Consider the following 26,601-nt stretch of genomic DNA (forward strand, 5'->3'; position numbering starts at 1 on the left):
TAAGTGCTCCAACCACATGAATTACCAAAGCATGATTCATGAGCTTTCCTCCCAACTTTACTTCCACCAGTAGCTCACCTCCTACCTTCCAGAAGTTTGAGTCTAAGTGTGGCACAAAGTTTTAATCTGTCAGGAAGTATTGTACAAATGCACATTCTACTGCTGGGTGAAAATTTCATTCTGGTCTCAGGGGATCACACGCTAGCCCTTAAGAGGCAAACACTTAATAAAACATTAACAAGCAATTTCATTTATTATATGAACTTCAAATTGGTCTTACATAAATGTGACAATGAACAAACACGTATGGTAGGATCTAATTTTTAACAAAAATCCAGAATTGTGGATAATTTACATCTTTGTTAATTTTTTCAATGTGGTTTTCCAGTTTATAAACACAATGGAAAGCTTTTAACATCTCCAGCAGAAATATTGTTTCATTATTATTGTCTTCACTGTTGCATTTACATCTGCAACAGAAGGAACCTCACTATCGTCATTACTATCATGTCCAGTGGTTGGTTGGTTGGTTGGATGGGAGGGGACCAAACAGCGAGGTCATCTGTCCCATTCTATTAGGGAAGGATGGCGAAGGAAGGTGGCTGTGCCCTTTCAAAGGAACCATCCCGGCATTTGCCTGAAGCTATTTAGGAAAATCATGGAAAACCTAAATCAGGATGGCTGGATGTGAGTCCAGTGAGCTAACCGCAGTGCAACTTCACTCAGTGTGTCCTGTGCTGTAGTCATTTGTCTGTATATGCAAGTCAATCATTTATTTAAAATATACCCTGTCAGTAGTGACAACATTTTCATTAGCGTATAGAAAATCTTGTACTGGATTCTCCGACTGCAGCTTTTCCCACAATGAAACAAGTTGAATTTCCTTCATGTGCTTGAATGAATCCCATTTTATAAAAGCAGTTGGAAACAGTAGACTCTTCAACCTCCCTCTCTGTCTTGGCAATATAACCCAATACATCTAACAATGACACACTGAAGGAGGCTAGATCTTTTCCAGCTTCCGTCAAATTTACCACATTCTTAACAATAGCTTCAATGTCTTTCCTATAAGAGGTTTTGAAGGCATGGACAATTCCCACATCCAAGAACTGCAATCTTTTTCTGCAGTTTGGTGGCAGGACATCGCGTAAATTTATATGTTTTGATGTACAGGGCAACTTACTACAAAAAGGAGAATTTTCCTCTTACAAGTTCCCATTCTTGCATCCGTACTTTGCAATTACGTCTAAGTAATTATGATGTCAACCATGCTTTGTTATTGGCAATGTCATTTATTTGCAATGTTTTTTACATTTTTAAAACAATATGTTTTTTATTTGCCTATCACATATGGTTTCATTTTTCAGAGTCAACAGTATTTGTACCTAGCATTACTGTAAGGCAAACTTTACTAGGTTTCCCACCATGGCAATTTTTGCCTTTCATTGTGAGTGTTTTGTTTGGAATGGTACTGAAAGAAATACCAGTTTTATATATACTGAAGACAGTCTTTAGTTTATACAGGGTGTTACAAAAAGGTACGGCCAAACTTTCAGAAAACATTCCTCACACACAAAGAAAGAAAACATGTTATGTGGACATGTGTCCGGAAATGCTTACTTTCCATGTTAGAGCTCATTTTATTACTCCTCTTCAAATCACATTAATCATGGAATGGAAACACACAGCAACAGAACGTACCAGCATGACTTCAAACACTTTGTTACAGGAAATGTTCAAAATGTCCTCCGTTAGCGAGGATACATGCACCCACCCTCCATCGCATGGAATCCCTGATGCGCTGATGCAGCCCTGGAGAATGGCGTATTGTATCACAGCCGTCCCCAATACGAGCACGAAGAGTCTCTACATTTGGTACCGGGGTTGCGTAGACAAGAGCTTTCAAATGCCCCCATAAATGAAAGTTAAGAGGGTTGAGGTCAGGAGAGCGTGGAGGCCATGGAATTGGTCTGCCTCTAGCAGTCCATCGGTCACCGAATCTGTTGAGAGGCGTACGAACACTTCGACTGAAATGTGCAGGAGCTCTATCGCGCATGAACCACATGTTGTGTCGTTCTTGTAAAGGCACATGTTCTAGCAGTACAGGTAGAGTATCCCATATGAAATCGTGATAACGTGCTCCATTGAGCGTAGGTGGACGAAACTAAAATGAGCTCTAACATGGAAATTAAGCGTTTCCGGACACATGTCCACCTAACATCTTTTCTTCATTTGTGTGTGAGGAATGTTTCCTGAAAGTTTGGCCGTACCACTTTGTAACACCCTGTATACTTTATAAGTTCTTGTAATCTGCCGCAGCCACTCAGTAACTATTTTTATGTTTACAATGTTTCCTTCACCACATACAGTTTTAAACACCACATTACATATATCACTTCTTACACCCATCGATCCTCCGATTAGATGTGAAGAGTCTTCGATTCCAAGACTACTGGCTGCCTTCAGCACCTTTTCATCCCGTATCATATTGTTCAGGGGGACATATAAAGCACATGCTATCTGAAACCAGCTCTTCCTAATTTCTTCCAGCTCTGCATATTTAGTGTAACTAGCATATTTAATCTATTTTGATTTTAGCCCTCTGTTACTTGCACTTTCCAAAATAAAGCCTTTGTTTTAAATAATGGTGTTCAGCAAAGACATAGGTACCCCAAAATTCTGTGTTAATGCAATGCATGTTCCATAACAAACTTCAACTCTTTCAAGAATTTTTACTTTCTCTTCCATAAAAAGGGTTTTTCTACCTCTTTTGTAATATTTTCCACCTTAAAACTGCAACAGCAAACACTAAACTTCTACTTGAAACAAACAGCTGCAATGTTGATTACTTACACAACACTCTGAACAAAGCTACACGTTACACATAATTAACTCTTGGCACTGTGGTTGATGAGAGTAACTGTGTCAATTGAAATTGACTCATCTCGATCTGTAACAACAAATTTGTCAGCACAGCCAACATAGTCAACTTTGGCTACCAGGTGACACTGCTCAGTGCATATGCGAACCATAAAAAAAAAAAATTATAATATTGCTTACAAATACTGGGAGGTAGATGTCCTCTAAACAAGATCATAGTCACAGTACGAAGTTAATACTGAAATAACGTGGCTACAATAATGTCATCATACTACTTTTTATGTAGCATACAGGACTGAAAGTTACTGAGTGACATGGTGCAGTGGTTAACACACTGGACTCTCATTCGGGAGGATGAAAGTTCAAATCCATCTCCAACCATCCTGATTCAGGTTTTCCGTGATTTCCCTAAATCGTTTCAGGCACAAATGCCGGGATGGTTCCTTTGAAAGGGAACGGCTGATTTCCTTCCCGATCCTTTCCTAATCAGAGCTTGTGCTCCATCTCTAATGACCTCGTTGTCGACGGGACATTAAACACTAATCTCCTCCTCTAGTACTGAAAGTTAGAGTTGGTAGTGACAAGAAAGAAGTGAATGTTCATCTTAAGTCACACCTTCTTGTAACTTCTATCAAAACAGTTACTGTCATCAGTCACCAAGCTGAGAGGAGCTTAGCAGTGGCAAGAGAAAAAGTACTGTTGTTGTTGTTGTTGTTGTTGTTGTTGTTGTCTTCAGTCGTCCAGAGACTGGTTTGATGCAGCTCTCCATGCTACTCTATCCTGTGCAAGCTTCTTCATTTCCCAGTACCTACTGCAACATACATCCTTCTGAATTTGTTTAGTGTATTCATCTCTTGGTATACCTCTACGATTTTTACCCTCCACACTGCCCTCCAATAATAAATTTGTGATCCCTTGATGCCTTAGAACATGTCCTACCAACCGATCCCTTCTTCTAGTCAAATTGTGCCACAGACTCCTCTTCTCCCAAATTCTATTCAATACCTTCTCATTAGTTATGCGATCTACCCACCTAATCTTCAGCATTCTTCTGTAGCACCACATTTCAAAAGCTTCTATTTTCTTCTTGACCAAACTATTTATACCTTTTTAAATTTTCTAAACTACCTGCCTGATTAAGGGATCTGACACTCCACGCTCCAATCCGTAGAATGCCAGTTTTCTTTCTCCTGACAACGAAGTCCTCTTGAGTAGTCCCCACCTGGAGATCCGAATGGGGGACTATTTTACCTCCAGAATATTTTACCCAAGTGCCACAAATTGTTCCAATTTTTATTGTTTCAGATCTACAGATCAGAACATCCAGGGTTCAAGAAAATTAAGCATGTAAAATTTGTAAACAATACTTGAAGGCCATTGTCAGCATCATTTTATGTGAAGTACATTAATTTTTTCTCTGTGAATGTTGTATCATAAAGTGCAAATCATACCAAAATTATAAATATGTTAACATACAAACAGGTGTGAATTAATATTGGGAACATAGCAAAATTTGACAGTAGTGAAATAGTTGGGAAGGGCAGAAAAACATTAACTTCTGAATGTAAAAGTGGGGTTATACTAGTTGGAAATGGCAGAAAAACATTAACTTCTGAATGTAAAAGTGGGGTTATACTACATATCCATTATAAGTGGGCTTTCAAATATCTATCCTGGGTTTTCTCAGAAATGTTAAATTGCACTGATCTGCACATAACCTTCTGTTACGCAATGTCTGAGAGTGACAGCATTAATAATGACGAATGTGGAACAACAGAACAGGAAGTGATCCACACCATTCAAAAGCTGAAAAACAACAAGGCAGCAGGTGAGGACCAGACAGCAGCAGAGGGCAGAAGCAGACTATACAAAGAAATTTATAACTTTGTCACAATGATCTGGAAAAGTGAAACATTGCCTGAAGATTGGAAAATTGAAATAATCTGTCCCATGCACAAGAAAGAAAACAGAGTGGAATGTGGAAATTACGGAGGAATCAGTTTGCTGAATATAACATACAAAATCCTGTCAGTGATTATTCTGGAAAAATTTAAACATTACGCAGAAAACATTATTAAAGATTATCTGGCTGGATTTCGAACAAACCATTCCACAACTGATAATTTGTTTACTATACGACAGATCTTTGAGAAATACTGGGAATTTAACAAAAACATCCACTGTCTCTTCATTGACTTCCAGCGAGCCTATGACAGCACCCACAGAAGTAGCCTCTACAACATGTTACAAAAGTTTAGTATACCCAGTAAAAATCATTAGGATGATACATCTGTGCATGGATTGCTCCCAGGCAATAGTGATGTTCAGGGGATCCATATCACCCACCTTTCCAATTAAACCAGGCTTACGACAAGGAGATGCTCTTTCATGTGTCCTCTTTAACCTTGCATTTGAGAAAGTGGTCCAGGAGAGTAATGTACACCTATACAATGGTCTCCAGTTCAAACACAGTGAAGTAAAACTCCTGGCTTATGCAGATGATATAGCGTTTGTGGTGTCACCGCCAGACACCACACTTGCTAGGTGGTAGCCTTTAAATCGGCCTCGGTCCGTTAGTATACGTCGGACCCGCATGTCGCCACTATCAGCGATTGCAGACCGAGCGCCGCCACACGGCAGGTCTAGAGAGACTTCCTAGCACTCACCCCAGTTGTACAGCCGACTTTGCTAGCGATGGTTCACTGACAAATTACGCTCTCATTTGCCGAGACGATAGTTAGCATAGCCTTCAGCTACGTCATTTGCTACGACCTAGCAAGGCGCCATTGCCAGTTACTATTGATGTTATAAAACATGTACCGTCAAGAGCGATGTTCACCAATTGTGGATTAAAGTTAAGTATTCCAGCAACTACGTACGTTTTTTGCTAGTATAATTTCCTTGACCTGTTCCAGACCTCACGCCAGCCTGCGTGAGCTAAAACCCGTGCCTTTCGGCTTCCTCTCATAGTGGGTTGGCTCTCTTGCCAATCCACAACAGTGTTGCTGAGTGGAACTGAAAGACACGTGCAGATTTCTCAGGCACAGTGCGAGCAAAATGGGGCTTTTGATTAACCAGGAGAAAACACAATATATGGAAATAGGTCGAGTCATAAACCCAAATCATTACTTTGAAATTGACTAATATTCTAAATCCAGAAAAGTTTTTCAGTTTAAATACCTTGGATCATGTTTCAACAGTAAAAATATCATAACAATGGATACAAACGAAAGAATAGCCTCAGGGTCAAGATGTCTGTACTCACTAAGCAACCCATTGAATAGTAAAACTGTGTCAATCATCACAAAGATGAAGATATACATCCCTATCAGCTGCCCCACAGTACTGTACAGTTCAGAAAGCTGGATGCTCACACAGAATGAAAGAGAAAAACTCAATGTTTTCGAAAGAAAAGTAATGAGAAAAATCTGGGGATCCATGTTGGAGAATGGCATATGGAGAATTCAGAAGAACAATGAAATTCACCAGTTAATGAAGCAACCCACTATCATACAGAAATTAAAAAGTAGGAGACTGTAATGGGCTGGACATGTGGCTAGAATGGAAAACAACAGAAACACCAAGAAAGCATTTGAAGGAACTCTCCAGGCAACAAGACCACTGAGCAGACCTTGTACAAGGTGGAAAGATGACACAGAGAAGGACATTTCAACATTATGAATTTCTACAGGGTGGAGAGAGACTGCGAGAGATGGAAGGTGGTGGAAGCAGATCTTTGATGCAGCGCACGGTCTACTGGGCCTGTGATCACGGGGGGGGGGGGGGGGGGGGGCAGTTTTTAGAGAAGGCATTTAGTATTATTTTGTAGGATGTATTGTTACATCACTTACAAAGCTAACTGTTCCAGTTGACTGTGTGATGATTAAAGTCAGCTGTAATGATGATAGTACAATTAGTGAACATATGTACTAGCAAACTGAGATTTCCTTTAAAGCTTTTAGTTACACCCAGGGATGATTTTGGTAGTTGAGAGAAAGAATCAGTTATGCCCACTCTTGATGCTAAACCTTGCCCAAACTATTTTGCACACTGCAAATATACTTCTTGGATTTTCCACCAGATAGTATTGTGTGAATTCCACAATATTTCATTGATGAAGCTGCTCGACATCTACAGGTGGTGGCAGTTGCTGCTGTCACTGCAGCAAGACGTGACTGATGATAATCACGTGGCAGCATCAAAATTTATCGTGCCAGGAGCAGGCAATATGCTTGCACAGGAAGACGCTTGCAGTTGGATAATAGTACCACCCCTAATGCAGACTGCTGGGAGCCACAGAAAAATGTTTCGCATGTACACTGTGGACAATGACTGTGCTGTCGGACACTTGTGTTGTTAAAAGCAGAATAAAATCTAAGCAGTGCATTGTGCTGAGTCATGAATCAGAAGTTCTTTTTTCAGTTTTGATTTAATGCAAGCCAGTGTTGGATTCCAGGTAGTGCTTAGTTGAAAACTTGCAACCCTGTTGATAAGGTTGTCTACTGTGTGGATATGTATGGCCTCCAAAACAACAGTCCCAGAAACATGATGCCAGGGACAAAATTTTGGTCATTGTGTAGAACACGCGAAGTCCCATGTCTATACAAAGCTCTGCTACCGCTGATTTATCATGTTGCCCCAGGCCTGTATGGTGGTGGTGTTCAACACAACATCCTTGCAAGTTCAGCACGTCTGTCCAATACACAATTTTCCACAAAGACATGGGATCTTGTGGACACCACTATCCCAATCCTAGATGTCATAGCTGGCATAGAACAGGCAATTTTGAAGCTTCCCTATGATGTTGCAGAAGAGATTAGGAGGGACACCTGCCGAGTTTTAACATAAGCCCCAACAAGAAAGTTTAACATCAGCTCAGCAGAAAGGAAGGCTCTGTGAGACTTGAGAGCAGACGAAGACCTCGTCATGGTACCTGCTTACAAGGGGAATACCACTGTCCCCTTCTCACGAGCTGAATACAACAGCAAGATGGAGGTGCTGCTCGTTGAATATCCTTCTTATCACAAGTTAAGAGAGGATCCAACTGGCAAGATATAGGGAAAAACATTAGACCTTCTTAAGAAGAGTTCTATTGCTTCTGAAATCATGAAGAGCCTACACCAAAAGGCTGAAGCTCCCCCAAGACTCTAGGGTCTACCACAGATACATAAGGATGGGTCTCCTCTTTGTCCAATAGTAAGCAGCATTTGAGCTTCTACCTATTTTCTGGCCAAACACCTTACTACACTCTCATGATCTCTCAGAGGTAAGTGTGACCACCATATCCGCAGTTCAGAGGACTTCATAAGATGCCTGAAGACACTAAAGCTACAACTGTCAGATCTTTTGGTTAGCTTTGACTTTGTATCTTTATTTAAAAAAGTACCCCTGCAGGACTCATTAGAGCTTATCAGCAGCCAGTTTGAGAAAGACATTGCGGCAGTGTTGAAACATGTGCTTATGGTAACTTACTTCTTATTAGAAGACTCGCATTTTGAACAAGTGGACAGTGTCACCATGGGAAGTCCTCTATCCCCCGTGGTGGCCAACTATTTTATGGAAGACTTTGAGGAAAAAGCACTACAGTAGGCAAGTCTCAAACCATCCTGCTTCTGGTGGTATGGAGAAGACACATTTGTGGTGTAGCACCTTTGAATAGATACATCACCTGCATTTCTCTGTCATCTGTACTTGCTCCATCGAAATATAAAGTTCACAATGGAAGTGGAAAAAGATGGCATTTTACCATTTCTGGATGTCATGATGATAAGAAAAGCCAATGGTACACTGGGGCATAGTACATCACAAATCAGCTCACATGGAGGTATATTTGCAGGTCACAAGTTGTCATCACCCTACACAATGCATTAGTGTCTTATGCTCCTTGGTGCATAGAGCACATGTGGTCTCAGATCCCGAAATTCTACCTGGTGAACTACAACACCTAAGAACAGTATTCAAATAGAACGGCTATTCCAATAGATAGATACACCACGCATTATGTTCTATGCAAATTCAAAGCACGAATGTAAATGAAGATGCAGAGGCACCCACTGCATTGGCATTCTTGTCCTATTTTGGTGAAATGTCTTCAAGAATAGATAGAATGTTCAGAAGGCATAAGGTCAAATGTGTTTTTCAGCCGCCACCAAAATTGAGGAATTTATTGTGCTCGGTCAAAGATGACCTTGGCCTTAGGAAATGTGGCATGTACAAGATCCCATGCCAATATGGAAAATCTTATTTAAGGCAGACACGTTGAATCATGCAAGAACATTGTGTCGAATGCCATCATCACAAAAGCCTGGGGCAACCTGATAAATCAGTGGTGGTGGAGCACTGTCTGGAAAAGGGTCATTGCATGTTTTACATAAAGACTGAAATTTTATCTTCAGCATCATCTTTCTGGGACTGTGTTGTTAAATAGGCCATATATATATATCTGTGTGGCAAGCTATCTTATCAACAGGGATGCAAGTTTTCAATTAAGCGGTGCCTGGAATTCAGAACTGGCTGCCATTAAATCAAAACAGAGAAAACATGAATTTCTTATTCATGATTCAATGCAACATACTGCTTAAATTTAATTCAGCTTTTAAGCACATGAATGTCTGGCAGCACAGTCACTGCCTACAGTGCACATGTAGATGGCCTTTCTGTGGCTCCCAACAGGGGGCACTAGAAGCGCCACTGTTCTCCAACTGCGAGCATCTTCCCACACATGCATATTGTCTGCTCCTAGTCTAATAAATTTCAATGCCCCTGCGTTATTATCATCAGTCAGGTCTTGCAGTAGTGACAACAGCAACTACCACCACCTGAACATGTCATGCAGTTTCTGTGACGAAATATTACGCAATAAGATCCGGCAACAAACCCAAGAATAGTATTTGCAACAGATCCATCGATAAAGCCTGGAAAGTCACAATTTGCATGTTGTTTCAATTTCTATCTTAGTGAATTTGAGTTTCTCTTCTATTGCTAGGAACATACCACCTCAATTTCTCACTGTCTGTCTTTTGGTATACGTACACTTAAATTTTCCCCAAAATCTTACTTCGATCAAATTTAGAGTGTTATACTTCACTGAAATTCTACAAGCGAGGCTAACCTTCTCAACCTTTCCTGCCAGACATTAGTGGAATGATATTAGCATTACCTAGGAGCCCAGAGACAGGCATTGTTTTTTCCAACGTACACCACAAACTGTAGTTGGCTGCACCCCGTTCCTTCAATGGCTGTCTGAATACCCTCTTCAATATGTGGAATGAGGCCTTCAGGCGTACACACTGAATGCATCTAGTGTTCCTTTCAATCCCTTGCTGCAGTGGGGTACCATTATGCACAATATGTCTGAATTGCCAATGATTAATGAACCACTACTCTTTTGCTCCGCATTCCACTAACAGGAGGAACAGCATATTTGCCAATAGGTGAAATGTTTGATGATCTTATATACAACCCTGATTTGGTTCCCAGTGATTACTATCTCCAAAAAATAATTAATATTTTCTTAATCAAAATGTTAGTTTGAACAATTTAGTGCTTTTGTAGTCATGGTCCCACTACAGGTGGTACGTCTGAGGCCTCCATCAGTGTTTGAACTGATCAGCTAAGCCTGTTATAAAGAGATCTACAGTTTCATGTGGACCCTGAACCATAGTGCTAATCAGAAGAGAAAAGAACGCTACCGGCAGATGACAAATTTTTTTTGGACTGACTAGAGATTGAACCCAAGGCTTTTGGTTCTTAGTCTGGCACTCAACCATCAAATCCAACATACATAAAATGAAAGAAAAGCTATTGTCATAGTTTTCCTTAAAGACATCTGACTTTTACACACTGTCTTTTTGTTTTTAAGCGTTTTGGTGGTGGATTCTATGAAGAGGGTATTCAGAAGCTCACCCACTGCAACAATAAGTGCATTAATGCAGTGAGAAATTACGCCTCATAGCATATAAGCATGCAAGGGAAGAAAGACTAATATTTAATGTCCTGTTGAGGACAAGCCCATTACAGATGCTGCATAAGCTCAAACAGAGCAAGGATGGGGTAGGATACTGGCTATGTACCTTTTTTGAAGAAGCTATTCTCACATTTGGCTTACTCAATTTAGGGAAACCATGGAAAAATTGAATCAGGACAACTGGATGGGAGTTTGAACCCCACTCCCTTCAGATGTGAGTAATGTCTTTATAAACTCAGTATTTCACTCAGTCTTATTGAAGTAACTCTAATATGAAACAATAAAAAGTCAGTACATGTATAAGTGTCTTAATGAACAAATATAAGTGGCTTTCTAAACAACCCTCATGCAAGGATGAGTTTAATAATCCTACATTATTAAGAGCCTTCATGCACTTAATTTTCCAGTTCTTTGCAAAAGTCAAAATTATTGAACAGCCATTCATGTTTTCCTCTGACAATGGGATGAGTGTCTGTCTTGTCAATATTTCAACTTAATGAGAGTAAATGCAGACTCAAAAACAAAATGCTCGATTATTCCTGTTCTATCTGCTCCACATGTCACTTGAAAAAAAAAAAAAACAAATCCATAAAGTGTATAAATTTGTTAATATCTTTGAAAAATAGGATATTTTGTATAAATTTCAGATTCATTTCCAGAACAGGGTGTAATGGGTAACATCTACATAATACACCACAGGCCACCTAACGGTGTGTGGTAACACTAACTGATCCCTCCTTCCCCGTTCCACTCTTATGCTTTCTACTGGATCATTTACATACACTGTATGCAGTAACTGTCCTATCTCACTTCCTAGGGGTAATAGCGTAGAAGGTACCTGTCAACCTGTGTAATTTGGTTCCTGGAAAAGTTAACTGTGACAATACAAAAGGCACATAGAATGTCCACTGGGAAGCAAGTGAATGTTACTCTTGTTTCCTGAAGGCATTACTTTTGGTAGTAGTTAGCAATGACTTAGCAAGTGGACAATCTCTTTGGTGGGTAGCGCACAAAGGAAATTTTAAGACAGTGACTTTTGTTGATGTTATGTCCTAGCCAGTAATGCCACCCGAGCCCGCTGCCAAAAGGTTGGCAGCATCAAAGTCCGGACGCCGTCCACATAAGCAGCGCCAGCGAGACAGCAAATCGCCGCAAGTCTGCGCGCGCCACCGCTGGCTTCTGGCTTCTTAAGCGCTGGAGTCGCGAGCGCTAAGACAGTTCTGTATTCGCCGCTCAGTTGTATACTCGCCACCGAATTGTGTACTTGCTAGTCAGTTGTGTGTTCATCGCAGCAGAGTTGTTGTTTGTCGTCAGCCGACGCTGACCTATCCGCTCCGACTCGAACTAGACAGATTTCTGTAGACACTGAGTTCACTACTGTGTCTGTATCTTCGTTAATAAAGATAATCAGAGTGTTTGGGTTTTCATCTTTCTGTTCACTGTTCCAGCGGACTGGTCAGCCCGCTATTAAAAGTGTGGCGGTGACTTCGTAAGCCGTTTCTACAGCGAATTGTTTGTCGCTACGAACACCGCCACAAAAGTTGAGTTGTTGGCCATTGCAGGATTACCTGCAGGGTTATGGTTAAAATTAGATGTTGACAGTTTTGAGTATTTCTAGTATATGAAACTGATCACATTGGAAAAATATAGTCTTGTACCAGAATGAGTACTGTTGATTTCATACTACTTTTAATAATCCTCTCTTGATGAAGATTTTCTCTACTTCCCCTATCTGGTACACTGTACAAGTTAAATTACCGGTAGCTACTCAATATTCAATATTGACAGTTGAGTCATCTCATAAAAGGTAATGACATAAAGACAATAATATGTACTGTGAAATCTAAGGAAAAAAATGCAAAAGCTATAAATTTTCTTTGCTGGACACACAATGAAAACTCAGGAAATGAACCGGCCTTTATGGAGTGAAATGAAGGGTCATGTGACAGTATTTTTCAACCAAAGGGTCACTGACAACCAATACTGATATAAAATACAACTACCAAAACAATACAAACAGACTTCACTACCAGGAAACATCGGTTGATCAAGTGTTCCACTCAATAAACCATGACAAAGTGATCTGGTAAAAAATAAAATAAGACTCATACATTTCTGTATCTCTAGATTTCAAAATTATTGTGCATGGTTATTTAAAAACAACTGAAGTGGCATTTTCCTCTACCAGGTACAAACAATACTGTAATTTTATCTATAACGACAACAATTATTTATTGCAGACACTACAATAATTCCTTCCTGACTAGTTTTGGTGATCAGACAGGTACAATAGAGTGGGGACTACCAGACAGTCTACCTTGGCCAAAGTGACATTTCATAGTGAAATAACATTTTTGGGAGGTTTCCTGTGGTAAGAGCTGGAAAAGCAAGGTACTAAGTAAGATAGTATCACAAAATACAAACAAAATTTATTTTTTTCAGAAATAAAAAGAGAAAAAGGTATGTAAATCAGTCAACTTGGTTACTACTTACGATGGAAATCTTTTTGTCATTTCATCACACCATACTAGAAAGCCCAGAGTTATCATCAGTGCAGCTATGATTGTCATAATACACAATACTGTACTTGTAACAACATCCACAAATGCTGATACAAATGAACTGTAAAGAGACAGACAAACACAACATTAATTTTTAAAACTAACAGTTACTGAAAGCACGCACGTGCGTGCCCCCCCCCCCCCCCCCCCCACACACACACACACAAATAAACAAGAAGTCACATGTTTTGTCCTTGTAGAAATAGAGTGTGGGACACAAAACTGTCAAAACTATTGTCCAAGTGTAAAAATGGCACAGTTTCCACAACATAAGATGAGGTATATGAAGATGGCACCTGTTTGTTCCGACACGTCTGAAAGAACAGATACCATTGGTGATCTTGCAGCTCTTGAAGAATGAGCTTACAATGAAATCCAGACCTTTAGCTACTTAAAGGTGTTAATAAATATCAACGGGAACAGTTGAAAATGTGTGCCCCAACCTGGACTCGAACCCAGGATCTCCTGCTTACCTGGCAGATGCTCTATCCGACTGAACCACTGATGACACAGAGGATTGTGCGACTGCAGGAACTTATCTCTGACATGTTCCCCGTGAGACCCACATTTCCAACTTACTGTCCACACACTACATTTGTAGTGCCTGCCTACTATATTCATTCGGACACATCCGAAAGAATAGATACCATCTTCCTACAGATAAAGCTTAGCAGCCAGTGATCTTCTTCAGTACAAATGCACTCACATTGGCTCAACTCCTTTGGGAATTGGTAGATTGACTGCCACGAATAATGAATTAGTGGGCAGGGGCACTACAAATGTAGTGTGTGGACAATAAGTTGGAAATGTGGGTCTCACGGGAAGCATGGTAGAGATAAGTCCCTACAGTCACACTATCTTCTGTGTCCCTGGTGGCTCAGTCTGATAAGAGTGTCTGCCATGCAAGCAGGAGATCCCAGGTTCGAGTCCCGGTCGAAGCACACATTTTCAACTGTCCTCATTAACATTTATCAATGCCCATAAGCAGCTAAAGGTCTGGATTTCATTTTAATTTCATTACGCTGAGGTAAGTTAGTGATACAAATATCATAAGTGATAATGAGAACAAAAAAAGTTAAATAAACTGTTTTCTGTTCCATAAAGTTCATAAATTTAAATAGTACACAGAGTGATAAAAATGACATATATAGCTATTACATGTATTTGATCACTGGAATGAAATCAAAACACATGTGCCATAGGGAAACTTCGTTGTAATCAGTTTCACTTTTGAAGCAAACAATTAGACCCAATAAATGATAAAGTATTTTTTTTGTGGTTTGTAAAAAAAATATGGTTTCTATAGATGCAAATTCCAAGAAGTTTCAACTGTAGTGATTTCAATAGCCCAACCACTATAAACTTGTTGGAAATTAAAGTTATGGTTCCACTGGGGCTGTAAGAGTTATCAAATAAATAAAATTTATTTCTATAATGGCACAATTAGTCTGTTTCACCCTTACAGGCCATTACCAAGAAGTGGCCACAACATCATTTCACAATTATGGAAACAACACAGCACTTGCACAACCTTCTTATTAAAGCTGCCAAATATGTCAACTTTTATTCTCATTTATCAGGTCTCCTGAATCATACCAAAGAGAACTAGCTGTCAAACAGATACCTGACTCAACTTAAGATTTAAATATGGCAATTCCTTGCACTATTTTCTCCCATATCATACTCTTCCTTTATACCTTAATAACTGTACAGGGTGACAATTATTAAACTATATGAAAAAAAACTTAAATTAATCACAAACTATGGCATGCACACACTTTATTCAACATGTAAACATTGCTACATATTTGGATTTAGGTTACAACACATTTTGATATGCCTGCCATCATTGGTGGTGATGTGGCGCAGACGAACAGTGAAATTCTGTGTGACCTGCTGAAGTGTTGGAACATCAATGCTGTTGAGGACTTCCTGAATGGCTATTTTCAGCTCGGCAATGTTTTTGGATTTATTGCTGTACAACTTTTCTTTAATATAGCCTCACAAAAAAGAGTTGCATATGTTCAGATTGGAGAATATGGCAGCCAATCAACGCCCATGCAGTCGCCTGGGTACCCCAGAGCCAGAATGCGGTCCCCAAAGTGCTCATCCAGGACATCAAACACTCTCCTGCTTTGACGGGTTGAGCTCCTTCTTGCATGAACCACACCTTGTCGAAATCAGGTTCACTTTGGATAATGGAGATGAAATCGTCTTGCAAAACCTTCATGTACCTTTTGGTATTCACCATGCCATCAAGGAATATCTCACAAATTATTCCGTGACTGGACACTGCACACCACACTGTCACTTGTTGAGGAGAAGAAACTTCTCGATTGCAAAATGCTGATTCTCAGCCCCCAAATGTGCCAATTTTGCTTACCGGTCGACACACCCAAATGAAAGTGGGCTTTGTCACTAAACCAAACCATACAGTGCATACTAATTCCCATCATGCCCTGCAGCCAACCGTGCAGTTTGAACATCTAAACGCAAACCATTCAGAAGTTATGATTTATTTTATTTTATTTCATATAGTTCAATAACTGTCACCCTGTACATACTGTTTTTCCACTTTTCTTGGTCAGAATAATTATACTTTTTTACTTGACTCCCTTCAGATTCACTTCACTTTCACTGCTTAATCTCTGTAGTAATGCACATATTATAGCTATCCTTTTCTCTACTAACTTTGTTCATTTTTTTTTTTTTTTTTTTTTTTTTTTTTTTTTTTTTTTTTTTTTTTGCAACTTTTTCTTTTCTTTACAAAACTATGCAAGTTTGCTTGTATTTGTGTTAAGCTAATGTGTGACGGGTATCAAAGTCAATGAATAACATGGATACAGCCCGACATCTAAGTAGGACTGAGAGCAAATATTTGTTCATATTTATTCCACAACCATTGGTGATAACAAGATGTTACTTTATATTTTACATTTAAATTAAATGTTTGGTTTAGGATCTCACACTATTATAGAATTCTTCTACGTCATGAACATAGTGGTCGATTAGTAGGTTCTCTGCATACCTTTCAAGGAATTGTATGGTTGGTCTCTCACTGCCAGGGGTAGTTTACTACAAAGCTGTCTGCTAGTATATTTGAAAATATCATGGGACTGACTTAATCTTGTATATTCTGAAGTCTCTATTATATTTCTATTCCTTGTTCCATAATTGTGGACAGAATTTTTGCAAGTTAAGGTCTTTGGCATTTTGTTTTAATTGAAAAAAAGGAAGATTCATGGTCAACGTCCAATTTCGCAATGAGGTCATTACAGATGGAGTGCAAGCTTGGAGTGGGGAAGGAAATTGGTCATGCCTTTTCAAAAGAACCATCCCGACATTTGCCTTTAAAGATTTAGGGAAATCACAGAAAATCTATATCTAAATGGCCGGGCGTGTTTTGACCCTCGTCAAACTGAATGATATAGTGGGAATTAGTGAAGTTCGGTGGCAGGAGGAACAAGACTTTTGGTCAGGTGATTACAGGGTTATAAATACAAATCAAATAGGGGTAATGCAGGAGTAGGTTTAATAATGAATAAAAAATAGGAGTGCGGATTAGCTACTACAAACAGCATAGTGAACGCATTATTGTGGCCAAGATAGACACAAAGCCCATGCCTACTACAGTAGTACAAGTTTATATGCCAACTAGCTCTGCAGATGATGAAGAAAATTGATGAAATGTATGACGAGATAAAAGAAATTATTCAGGTAGTGAAGGGAGACGAAAATTTAATAGTCATGGGTGACTGGAATTTGTCAGTAGGAAAATGGAGAGAAGGAAACATAGTAGGTGAATATGGGTTGGGGGGAAGAAATGAAAGAGGAAGCCGCCCTTGTAGAATTTTGCACAGAGCATAACTTAATCATAGCTAACACTTGGTTCAAGAATCATAAAAGAAGGTTGTATACCTGGAAGAATCCTGGAGATACTAAAAGGTATCAGATAGATTATATAATGGTAAGACAGAGATTTAGGAACCAGGTTTTAAATTGTAAGACATTTCCAGGGGCAGATGTGGATTCTGACCACAATCTATTGGTTATGAACTGCAGATTGAAACTGAAGAAAACTGCAAAAAGGTGGAATCTAAGGAGATGGGACCTGGATAAACTGAAAGAACCAGAGGTTGTAGAGAGTTTCAGGGAGAGCATAGGGAACAATTGACAGGAATGGGGGAAAGAAATACAGTAGAAGAAGAATGGGTAACTCTGAGAGATGAAGTAGTGAAGGCTGCAGACGATCAAGTAGTAAAAAGGCGGGGCTAATAGAAATCTTTGGGTAACAGAAGAAATATTGAATTTAATTGATGAAAGGAGAAAATATAAAAATGCAGTAAATGAAGCAGGCAAAAGGAATACAAACGTCTCAAAAATGAGATCGACAGGAAGTGCAAAATGGCTAAGCAGGGATGGCTAGAGGACAAATGTAAGGATGTAGAGGCTTGTCTCACTAGGGGTAAGATAGATACTGCCCTACAGGAAAATTAAAGAGACCTTTGGAGAGAAGAGAACCACTTGTATGAATATCAAGAGCTCAAATGGCAACCCAGTTCTAAGCAAAGAAGGGAAGGCAGAAAGGTGGAAGGAGTATATAGAGGGTCTATACCAAGGGCGATGTACTTGAGGACAATATTATGGAAATGAAGAGGGTGTAGATGAAGACAAAATGGGAAATAAGATACTGCGTGAAGAGTTTGACAGAGCACTGAAAGACCTGAGTCGAAACAAGGCCCCAGGAGTAGACAACATTCCATTAGAACTACTGATGGCCTTGGGAGAGCCAGGTCATGACAGAACTCTACCATCTGGTGAGCAAGATGTATGAGACTGGCGAAATACCCTCAAACTTCCAGAAGAATATAATAATTCCAATCCCAAAGAAAGCAGGTGTTGACAGATGTGAAAATTACCGAACTATCAGTTTAATAAGTCTCAGCTGCAAAATACTAACGCGAATTCTTTATAGACGAATGGAAAACTGGTAGAAGCGGACCTCGGGGAAGATCAGTTCGGATTCCGTAGAAATGTTGGAACACGTGAGGCAATACTAACCTTACGACTTATCTTAGAAGAAAGATTAAGAAAAGGCAAACCTACATTTCTAGCATTTGTAGACTTAGAGAAAGCTTTTGACAATGTTAACTGGAATACTCCCTTTCAAATTCTGAAGGTGGCAGGTATAAAATACAGGGAGCGAAAGGCTATTTACAATTTGTACAGAAATCAGATAGCAGGTATAAGAGTCGAGGGGCATGAAAGGGAAGCAGTGGTTGGGAAAGGAGTGAGACAGGGTTGTAGCCTCTCCCCGATGTTATTCAATCTGTATATTGAGCAAGCAGTAAGGAAACAAAAGAAAAATTCGGAGTAGGTATTAAAATTCATGGAGAAGAAGTAAAAACTTTGAGGTTCGCCGATGACATTGTAATTGTGTCAGAGACAGCAAAGGACTTGGAAGAGCAGTTGAACGGAATGGACAGTGTCTTGAAAGGAGGATATAAGATGAACATCAACAAAAGCAAAACGAGGATAATGGAATGCAGTCAAATTAAATTGGGTGATGCTGAGGGAATTAGATTAGGAAATGAGACACTTAAAGCAGTAAAGGAGTTTTGCTATTTTGGGAGCAAAATAACTGATGATGGTCGAAGTAGAGAGGATATAAAATGTAGACTGGCAATGGCAAGGAAATCGTTTCTGAAGAAGAGAAATTTGTTAACATTGAGTATAGATTTAAGTGTCAGGAAGTCGTTTCTGAAAGTATTTGTATGGAGTGTAGCCATGTATGGAAGTGAAACATGGACGATAACTAGTTTGGACAAGAAGAGAATAGAAGCTTTCGAAATGTGGTGCTACAGAAGAATGCTGAAGATAAGGTGGATAGATCACATAACTAATGAGGAGGTATTGAATAGGATTGGGGAGAAGAGAAGTTTGTGGCACAACTTGACTAGAAGAAGGGATCGGTTGGTAGGACATGTTCTGAGGCATCAAGGGATCACCAATTTAGTACTGGAGGGCAGCGTGGAGGGTAAAAATCGTAGAGGGAGACCAAGAGATGAATACACTAAACAGATTCATAAGGATGTAGGTAGCAGTAGGTACTGGGAGATGAAGAAGCTTGCACAGGATAGAGTAGCATGGAGAGCTGCATCAAACCAGTCTCAGGACTTAAGACCACAACAGCAACAAACTGACTCCAAGTCCAGTGTACTAACCACTGTGCCATGTCACTTGGCATTTTATTGAGAAGAGGCACGCTTTAATATAAAGTTCAGGTACAGTTAATACAATCAAATATATAAAAACAAGTAATAGATCACAGATAAATATTCCCAACATCCTGAAAAGTAACTTCCAGTAGAAAACTAAAACATGACAAGAATAACCTGTCACCACATCAGAGTAACAGTAAACCCAAGACTATCAATCCCATCGAAACAAGTAACATAAGAAGAGCATATATAGGTTGTAAAAGAGCTGAAAGGAAGTAAGTCTGCTGGCCATGATGTAATGACAAACTATCTAATCAAGCAGGTAACGTTATTGGACAATGTTATTCTGAGAGACTGTTTTTCCGTATCAGCTTCAATTAATCAATGTAATGTCTGTGTGCAAAAAAGAAAACAATAACTACTCTAATAATTATAGACCAATATCTACTATCAGGTTTTTGGAAAATATTGGGTCATTCCATGTCAATTCAAGCAATTTGAGAAAATGTTCCAGCTGATAGTATCAGATTTGGCTGAAATTTGGCACACCAATGCTACCAAGTCTGGAACACTCATGTACAAAATTTTAAGTTCCCCTGTCAATTAGTTCCAGAATTATGGCTTGTGGAAAAAGGTGGCGTGACCCAGAAATTGCAACCCACATCTGGCAATATATCTTCAGACCCAACTTCAGGTCTTAATAACTTTGGAACTATTCCACACAGTCCAGTGAAATGTTTACAACCCAGTAACACCCATTTAGAGAACACACTCTATGAATCAAAACACCAACAACTTATTTCTGAGGGAAAATAAAAAATTCCAAAATGTGATTAAAAAAATGTAATATGTTAAAAGGTACATATTGTAGGTGCCCTCTATGCCAAATTTAATTCACTCAAAAAGGGTATAAATTTTTTGTGGTAAGCTTAATGTGGCCTAAACACACACAAAACTCATCATGCCCATATCAGTTACAAAAACTGAGTTACATGCACACGAAAATACAAAAATTTGAAAAATTACCTGAAAAACACGGATTTTCTAAGTGTGGTAGCACAAAAGGAAGAAGTGATATCCAAGCCAAATTTCAAACACTGCATAAGTAGACCATAATATAATATGTGGCAAAATTTCAACTTGTTATTGCAAGATATTTGTGTACAATAAAAGTTGACAGAGATGTATTTGGTTACATTTCTTTTAACACGATTTAGCAAGTGATAGTGATTATGCAGACAGCTTGTTTCAGATAAATCTGCAGCAATTGTTGGGAACCATTACACAACAGAAAATTAAACAATGGTAGTTTTCAGGAACAGAATGAGTCATTGTTAGGCAGGAACAACAAAGGAAACAAGCAACAATTACAGGTTACTCATGTTTTTAAGATTCTAGTTCAGACTGGTCAGTACTGTTGTGGAAAGTCAGTATGGAGGCGGAAGAGTGTACTAGTGGTGCTTTTGTTTGAACAACTTGCAGTATTGGTAGAACACAAGCATCTGAATGTCATAAAACAACATATGGAACAAAATGTGGCATTCGCTTCGTACTGTATTATCTGGATGAATTGGACCAAGATTTGTTGCTATGGAGATCCAGGATACACCCTATGGGCAAAAGAAGTACAGTTCCAGGAAACTTTAGTGTTTGTTATCATCATATGAAAGTGTTTCTGGATAAGTCTTCTTTCCTACACAGAAGTTATTTTGATCCATTTTGGATTCATAAGAAGACAGTGAAGTGCAGCCTCAAAGAACTTGATATAAAATCAGTATTGAAAGTGAATCAGTGCATGGGACTTAACATGAAACCAGGGCAAAAGCTATGTTCCAGGTGTGTTGCACTGCTAAAAAATGAAGAATATTCTGATAATTTACATGACAGTGACTAAGAGTATCAGCCACCTACAACCACAGTGGATGAGCAATTAAATACTTCAGTGACTGCTCTTGGTCTGTCTCCCATGAAGACACACAAAGTTGGGAAAAGAGACAGGCCCAGCTATGGCAGAAGAAAACTACAAGAAGCTCAAATAGAATTAAAACACAAATTAGCTGCCACACTAATGGTGGAAGAGGAAGAACTATCAGCTCCAAAGGAACAGAAATCATGCCAGAAATGCTCTGATTTGGACAAAATTGTGCATGATTTGAAAGAAAAATGTTCCATATCCACATGCCAGAAAAAAAGTAGCTATTCTTACCCTCGCACCTTCCAGCTGGTCTCTTGACTACTGCAAAGGAATTCAATGTTTCTACATATATGGTAAAGCAAGCTAGGAAAATAAAAGGAACCCAAAGAGTGCTTCCACAACTTCAGCAGGTTCAGAGTGAGCAATTGAGTTCAGAAATAAAGGTGCTAGTGTTGGAGTTTTATGAAAATAATGACTACAGCCGAATAATGCCTCAAAAAAAGACTATGTAACGGTGAAAATGGGAAATGTACGTGTACAGATGCAAAAAAGACTGTTGCTATTCAACATATCAGAACTATATGTAGAATTCAAGGAAAAGTATCCCAATACCAAAGTAGGTTTATCACCTTTTTTCAATCTTCAGCCAAAATGGGTTGTGCCTGTAAGTGCAAGGGGCACACACAATGTTTGTGTATGTGAGACCCATCAAAATTTTCTCCCGGCGTATTTGATAATCAAAATATCCACGGGTGAACTGCCAGTCTACAGTTTCCAACGGGCCCGTTGGACACTGTAGACCGGCAGTTCATTTTGATTCTGGTCTGGATTACAAAGGTGCAATGAAGCTGTTAGTGTGTGACATCAGTTCCTACCATTGCATGATACACAGGTGTGAAAAGTGTCCTGGTAAGGCAAATCTTACAGAACACATGAATAACAAACTGTATGGTGAACTAACTCCTTATGCATGACGATGAACTTGTTTCTTATAAGCAATGGACACACATGGATCGCACAAGTCTTGACACAAAGCAAAGTACAGTGGAAGATCTTGTTGAAATCTGCTGTCAAAAACAGACAAACTGACCACACACAGCTTCACAGCAACAGCACAGTCAGCTTATCTCCAGTTTTGTAAGGATAATTTGAAACAAGATGAAATTATAGTAATATTAGGCTTTTATGAAAATTATGCATTTATAGTTCAAGATGCCATCCAAGGATATCAATGGGACAACAGTCAAGCAACTCTGCAGCCATTTGCGATTTACTATAGAGGTGAATTGGGTGATGTGTCTGTCATGAACCTCTGCATTTTTAGAGACTGTTTAATTCACGATGCCACTGCAGTTCGTGTCTACATTCGCACTGTCATGGCATATGTAAAAAAACAAGCTGCCTCACATACATTTTGCAAAATATTTCAGTGATGGGGCAGCTAGTCAGTACAAAAATTGTAAAAATATCAAAAATTTATGCATCACTACCACGATTTTCAGATTCACGCAGATTGGAATTTTTTCGCAACAAGTCATGGTAAAAATGTATGTGATGGTATTGGTGTTACCATTAAGCGCATGGCATCACAAGATAGTTTGCAGCACCCTACAGAAGGTCACATTCTAACACCTCTTCAATTAGTTACCTGGTTACAGAAAAATATCGCTGGCATACAATCATTCTATGTTTTGAAAGATGAGGTGAAATCAGTCGAAGAGTTGCTAAAAAGCAGACTAGAACACATTAAAACTATTGCAGGTGCAAGGAGCCATCATCCCTTCTCTCCAGCAGACTCTGACAATGAGCAGATGAGCAGACTATTCGGTTATAACTATAGGTTCATGCACAACGTGTGTCTTCACAGTGTGTCTGACTCAGGATTCAGAAGCAAAAGTAGCAACATAGAACCAGGTTGCTATGTTATTGCTGTTTATGATGACAAATGGTACTTAGGATATGTTGCAGAGTACTGTGAAGCAGAAGGTGCTGTATTTGTGAACTTCATGGCACCAGCAGGACCAGCAAGATCATTTCATTGGCCACGTTTGGCAGGCAGGTGTTGGATGCCTTTTGAGCATATTCTTATGACAGTTCCAGTTCCTACCACAGTATCAGGAAGACAATTTGCCACTCAATGTACAGAGTACAGTAGCTAAAGTGTGGCAGAACTTCTGTTCGAAGCACAATCAACTGGTTTTTAGCAGTTAAGGTGCAGTAAACATTAATTATAGCTTGTGTTAATTTGTCTATATGTTGTTACTTAGTGATTAAACAGTTGTGGGAGAGGATAAGAAGAGGCAGAACAGTTTACGATATGGTTTTACAAAACTCTTGTGGAACAATGGGCACATCACCGAATACATCTGTCAACTTCCATTGTACACAAATGTCTTGCAATAACACGCTGAAATTTTGTGATATGTATCATTATGGTCTACTTATGCAGTGTGTGAAATTTGGCTTGGATACCGCTTGTCCCTTTTGTGCTACCACACTTCGAAAATACATGTTTTGCAGGTAATTTTTCAATTTTTTGTATTTTCGTGTGCATGTAACTCTGTTTCTGTGACTGATATGGGCATGATGAGTTTTGTGTGTGTTTAGGCCATATTAAGCTTACCACAAAAAAATTTATACCCTTTTTGAGTGAATTAAATTTGACATAGAGGGCACCTACAATATGTACCTTTTAACGTATTACATTTTTTAATCACATTTTGGAATTTTTTATTTTCCCTCAGAAATAAGTTGTTGGTGTTTTGATTCATAGAGTGTGTTCTCTAAATGGATGTTACTGGGTTGTAAAAATTTCACTGGACTGTGTAGAATAGTTCCAAAGTTATTAAGACCTGAAGTTGGGTCTGAAGATATATTGCCAGAAGCGGGTTGCAATTTCTGGGTCACACCACCTTCTTTCACAAGTCATAATTCTGGAACTAATTGGCAGGGGAAACTGATACTTTGTACATGAGTGTTCCATACATGGTAGAATTAGTGTACTGAATTTCAGTCAAAGTTGAGACTATGAGCTGGAGCCCCTGGTTGAACTGATATGGAATGACCCTATTAGAAATGATCATCCTCAACAGGTTAATTGGGTCTTAGAAAACAATGTAATAACTCCACCACAACATGGAAACCAAAAAGGGAAATCAAAAGACAACAATTGAAGGTTTAACTGGATTGATTGAGCAGCCTTTAGATAAAAAAAAATAAAAAAAACAGTATCTGAAGTTTTCCTCAATTTATCCAAGGCATTTGAATAATTTATCACATAGTCTTGCTGAAGAAACTAGGGATGATGGTATTTGTTGGTATGTAGTGGTCTGAATCTGTATCTCAGCAATGGCAGATAAAATTTAGGTTAACTGAATCCTCTGATACTGCTCTGTCAACTCTGAACCAAAATGTGACATTTCAGTCTGAACTAGACCTCAGGCTGCCCTACAAATCACACTGTCACCACAACCTATACACCAAAAAGTAATTTAGATGCAAAAGAAAGACTGCCAATGTACTGTTCTCTCTTTTATTGTGCACACATGACATTAAATGGCGCAATATCATTCATGTGCCATAATACCATCATCTTCGCAGGAACTATATGGACAAAGGAGGAGTAGCTGTATATGTAAAAAACAATGTCTTGTTCACGGCAACAGATGTACAAAGATTCTGCTTTGAGCTACATTTTGAAGTATGTGCTATAGAGGTGCCAGACACTGTCTCCAGATTAACAGTTGTGGCAGTTTACAGAGCACCATCTGATAATTTTAAAGTGTTTGTTAAACAATTAGATACTCTTTTGTTGTACTTAAGTAGAAAAAATATGGGCATGGTAGTTGTTGGGGATTTTAACATAGATTTCTTGGTTAATTCTCCCTGCAAGGTGGAGTTTGAAAATCTCTTGGGCACGTACAACCTTGTTCCCGTGGTTAGCTCGCCCACCGGAACCACAACCTCTTCCAGTACTCTCATTGATGACGTTTTTGTTGATCAGAGTGAAGTCAACCATATTAATATTGAAATGGTTATAAATGGTCTGTCTGACCATGATGGACAACGAGTTACTTTCAACAGCTTGGGAATTCCTCTGAGTGACACCTCACTTAGATGGAAAACAGTAAGGAAAATAAGTGAGGAAGCTATTCAAACGTTCAGATCATGTCTTCAGCATGCTGACTGTTTATCTAGCAGAAACTGCTAATTCAAAATACAATTTATTCACAAATGAGATAGCAGGTACCTTTGAAAGTGTATTTCCAAAAAAGTCATACAGAGACCTGCTAGGTCTGCAAAAAAAACCATGGCTCACTAAGGGCATCATAGCTTCCTGTCAGAGAAAAAGAAAACTCTACATAGCATCAAAGAATTCTAACAACCCTGCTCAGCTAAAACATTATAAACTCTACTGTAAAATTCTTGCCAAAGTAATTAAAAACTCTAAAAGTATGTGTATAGCATCTGAATTTACTAATTCTGAAAATAAAATTAAAACAATTTGGAATGTTATAAAGAGAGAGACAGGGACTGTAAACTACACCAAAGACAAAAATATTGTTTTAACTGTTGACAACTCAGAGATAACTACTAGTGAGGAAATTGCTGAAATCTTTAACCAACATTTTTTAACTGTCCCAACACAGATAGGTTGCCATGGTTTTGTAGATAAAGCTGCCTGTATAATGAAAAATAATTTTCCAGAACCTTTCAGCCAAATAAGTGTGCTTCCCATTACTGCCAATGAAATCAAAAAAATCTTACAGTCTTTGAAAAATAAACATTCTGCTGGTATTGACGATATTTCAAGCAAGCTGTTGAAGGCTTGCTGTAGTGAAGTGGCCAAAGTTTTGTCTCACATCTGCAACACATCCATGCAACAAGGAGTGTTTCCAGACAGAATGAAATACTCTGTTGTCAGGCCCCTGTACAAAGCAGGGGATGCTACAAATGTGGTTTTCAAAAGGGAGTTTCAATAGATAACTCAATTTTCTCATTCACAAATGATGTTCTAGAGTCTATAAACAGCAAGAGGCTGCCAATTGGTGTCTTATG

General features: G+C 39.0%; 1 protein-coding gene across 2 annotated transcripts in view; it reads right to left on the reverse strand.

Annotated features, from left to right (window-relative positions):
• LOC124795213 (transmembrane protein 179) overlaps nt 1-26,601 on the reverse strand; it is a 50,540-nt gene that overhangs the window by 18,961 nt on the left and 4,978 nt on the right. Inside the window, exon 3 of one of the 2 annotated variants that reach the window (XM_047259129.1) lies at nt 13,340-13,468. The exons of the other annotated variant lie outside the window; for it this stretch is intronic. Within the exon in view, the coding sequence (XP_047115085.1) occupies nt 13,340-13,468 (129 nt within the window). The remainder of the gene's footprint in view (nt 1-13,339; nt 13,469-26,601) is intronic. 2 annotated transcript variants of the gene reach the window in all.

This window comes from Schistocerca piceifrons, chromosome 4 (assembly GCF_021461385.2).
Source record: "Schistocerca piceifrons isolate TAMUIC-IGC-003096 chromosome 4, iqSchPice1.1, whole genome shotgun sequence".
Classification (NCBI taxonomy): domain Eukaryota; kingdom Metazoa; phylum Arthropoda; class Insecta; order Orthoptera; family Acrididae; genus Schistocerca; species Schistocerca piceifrons.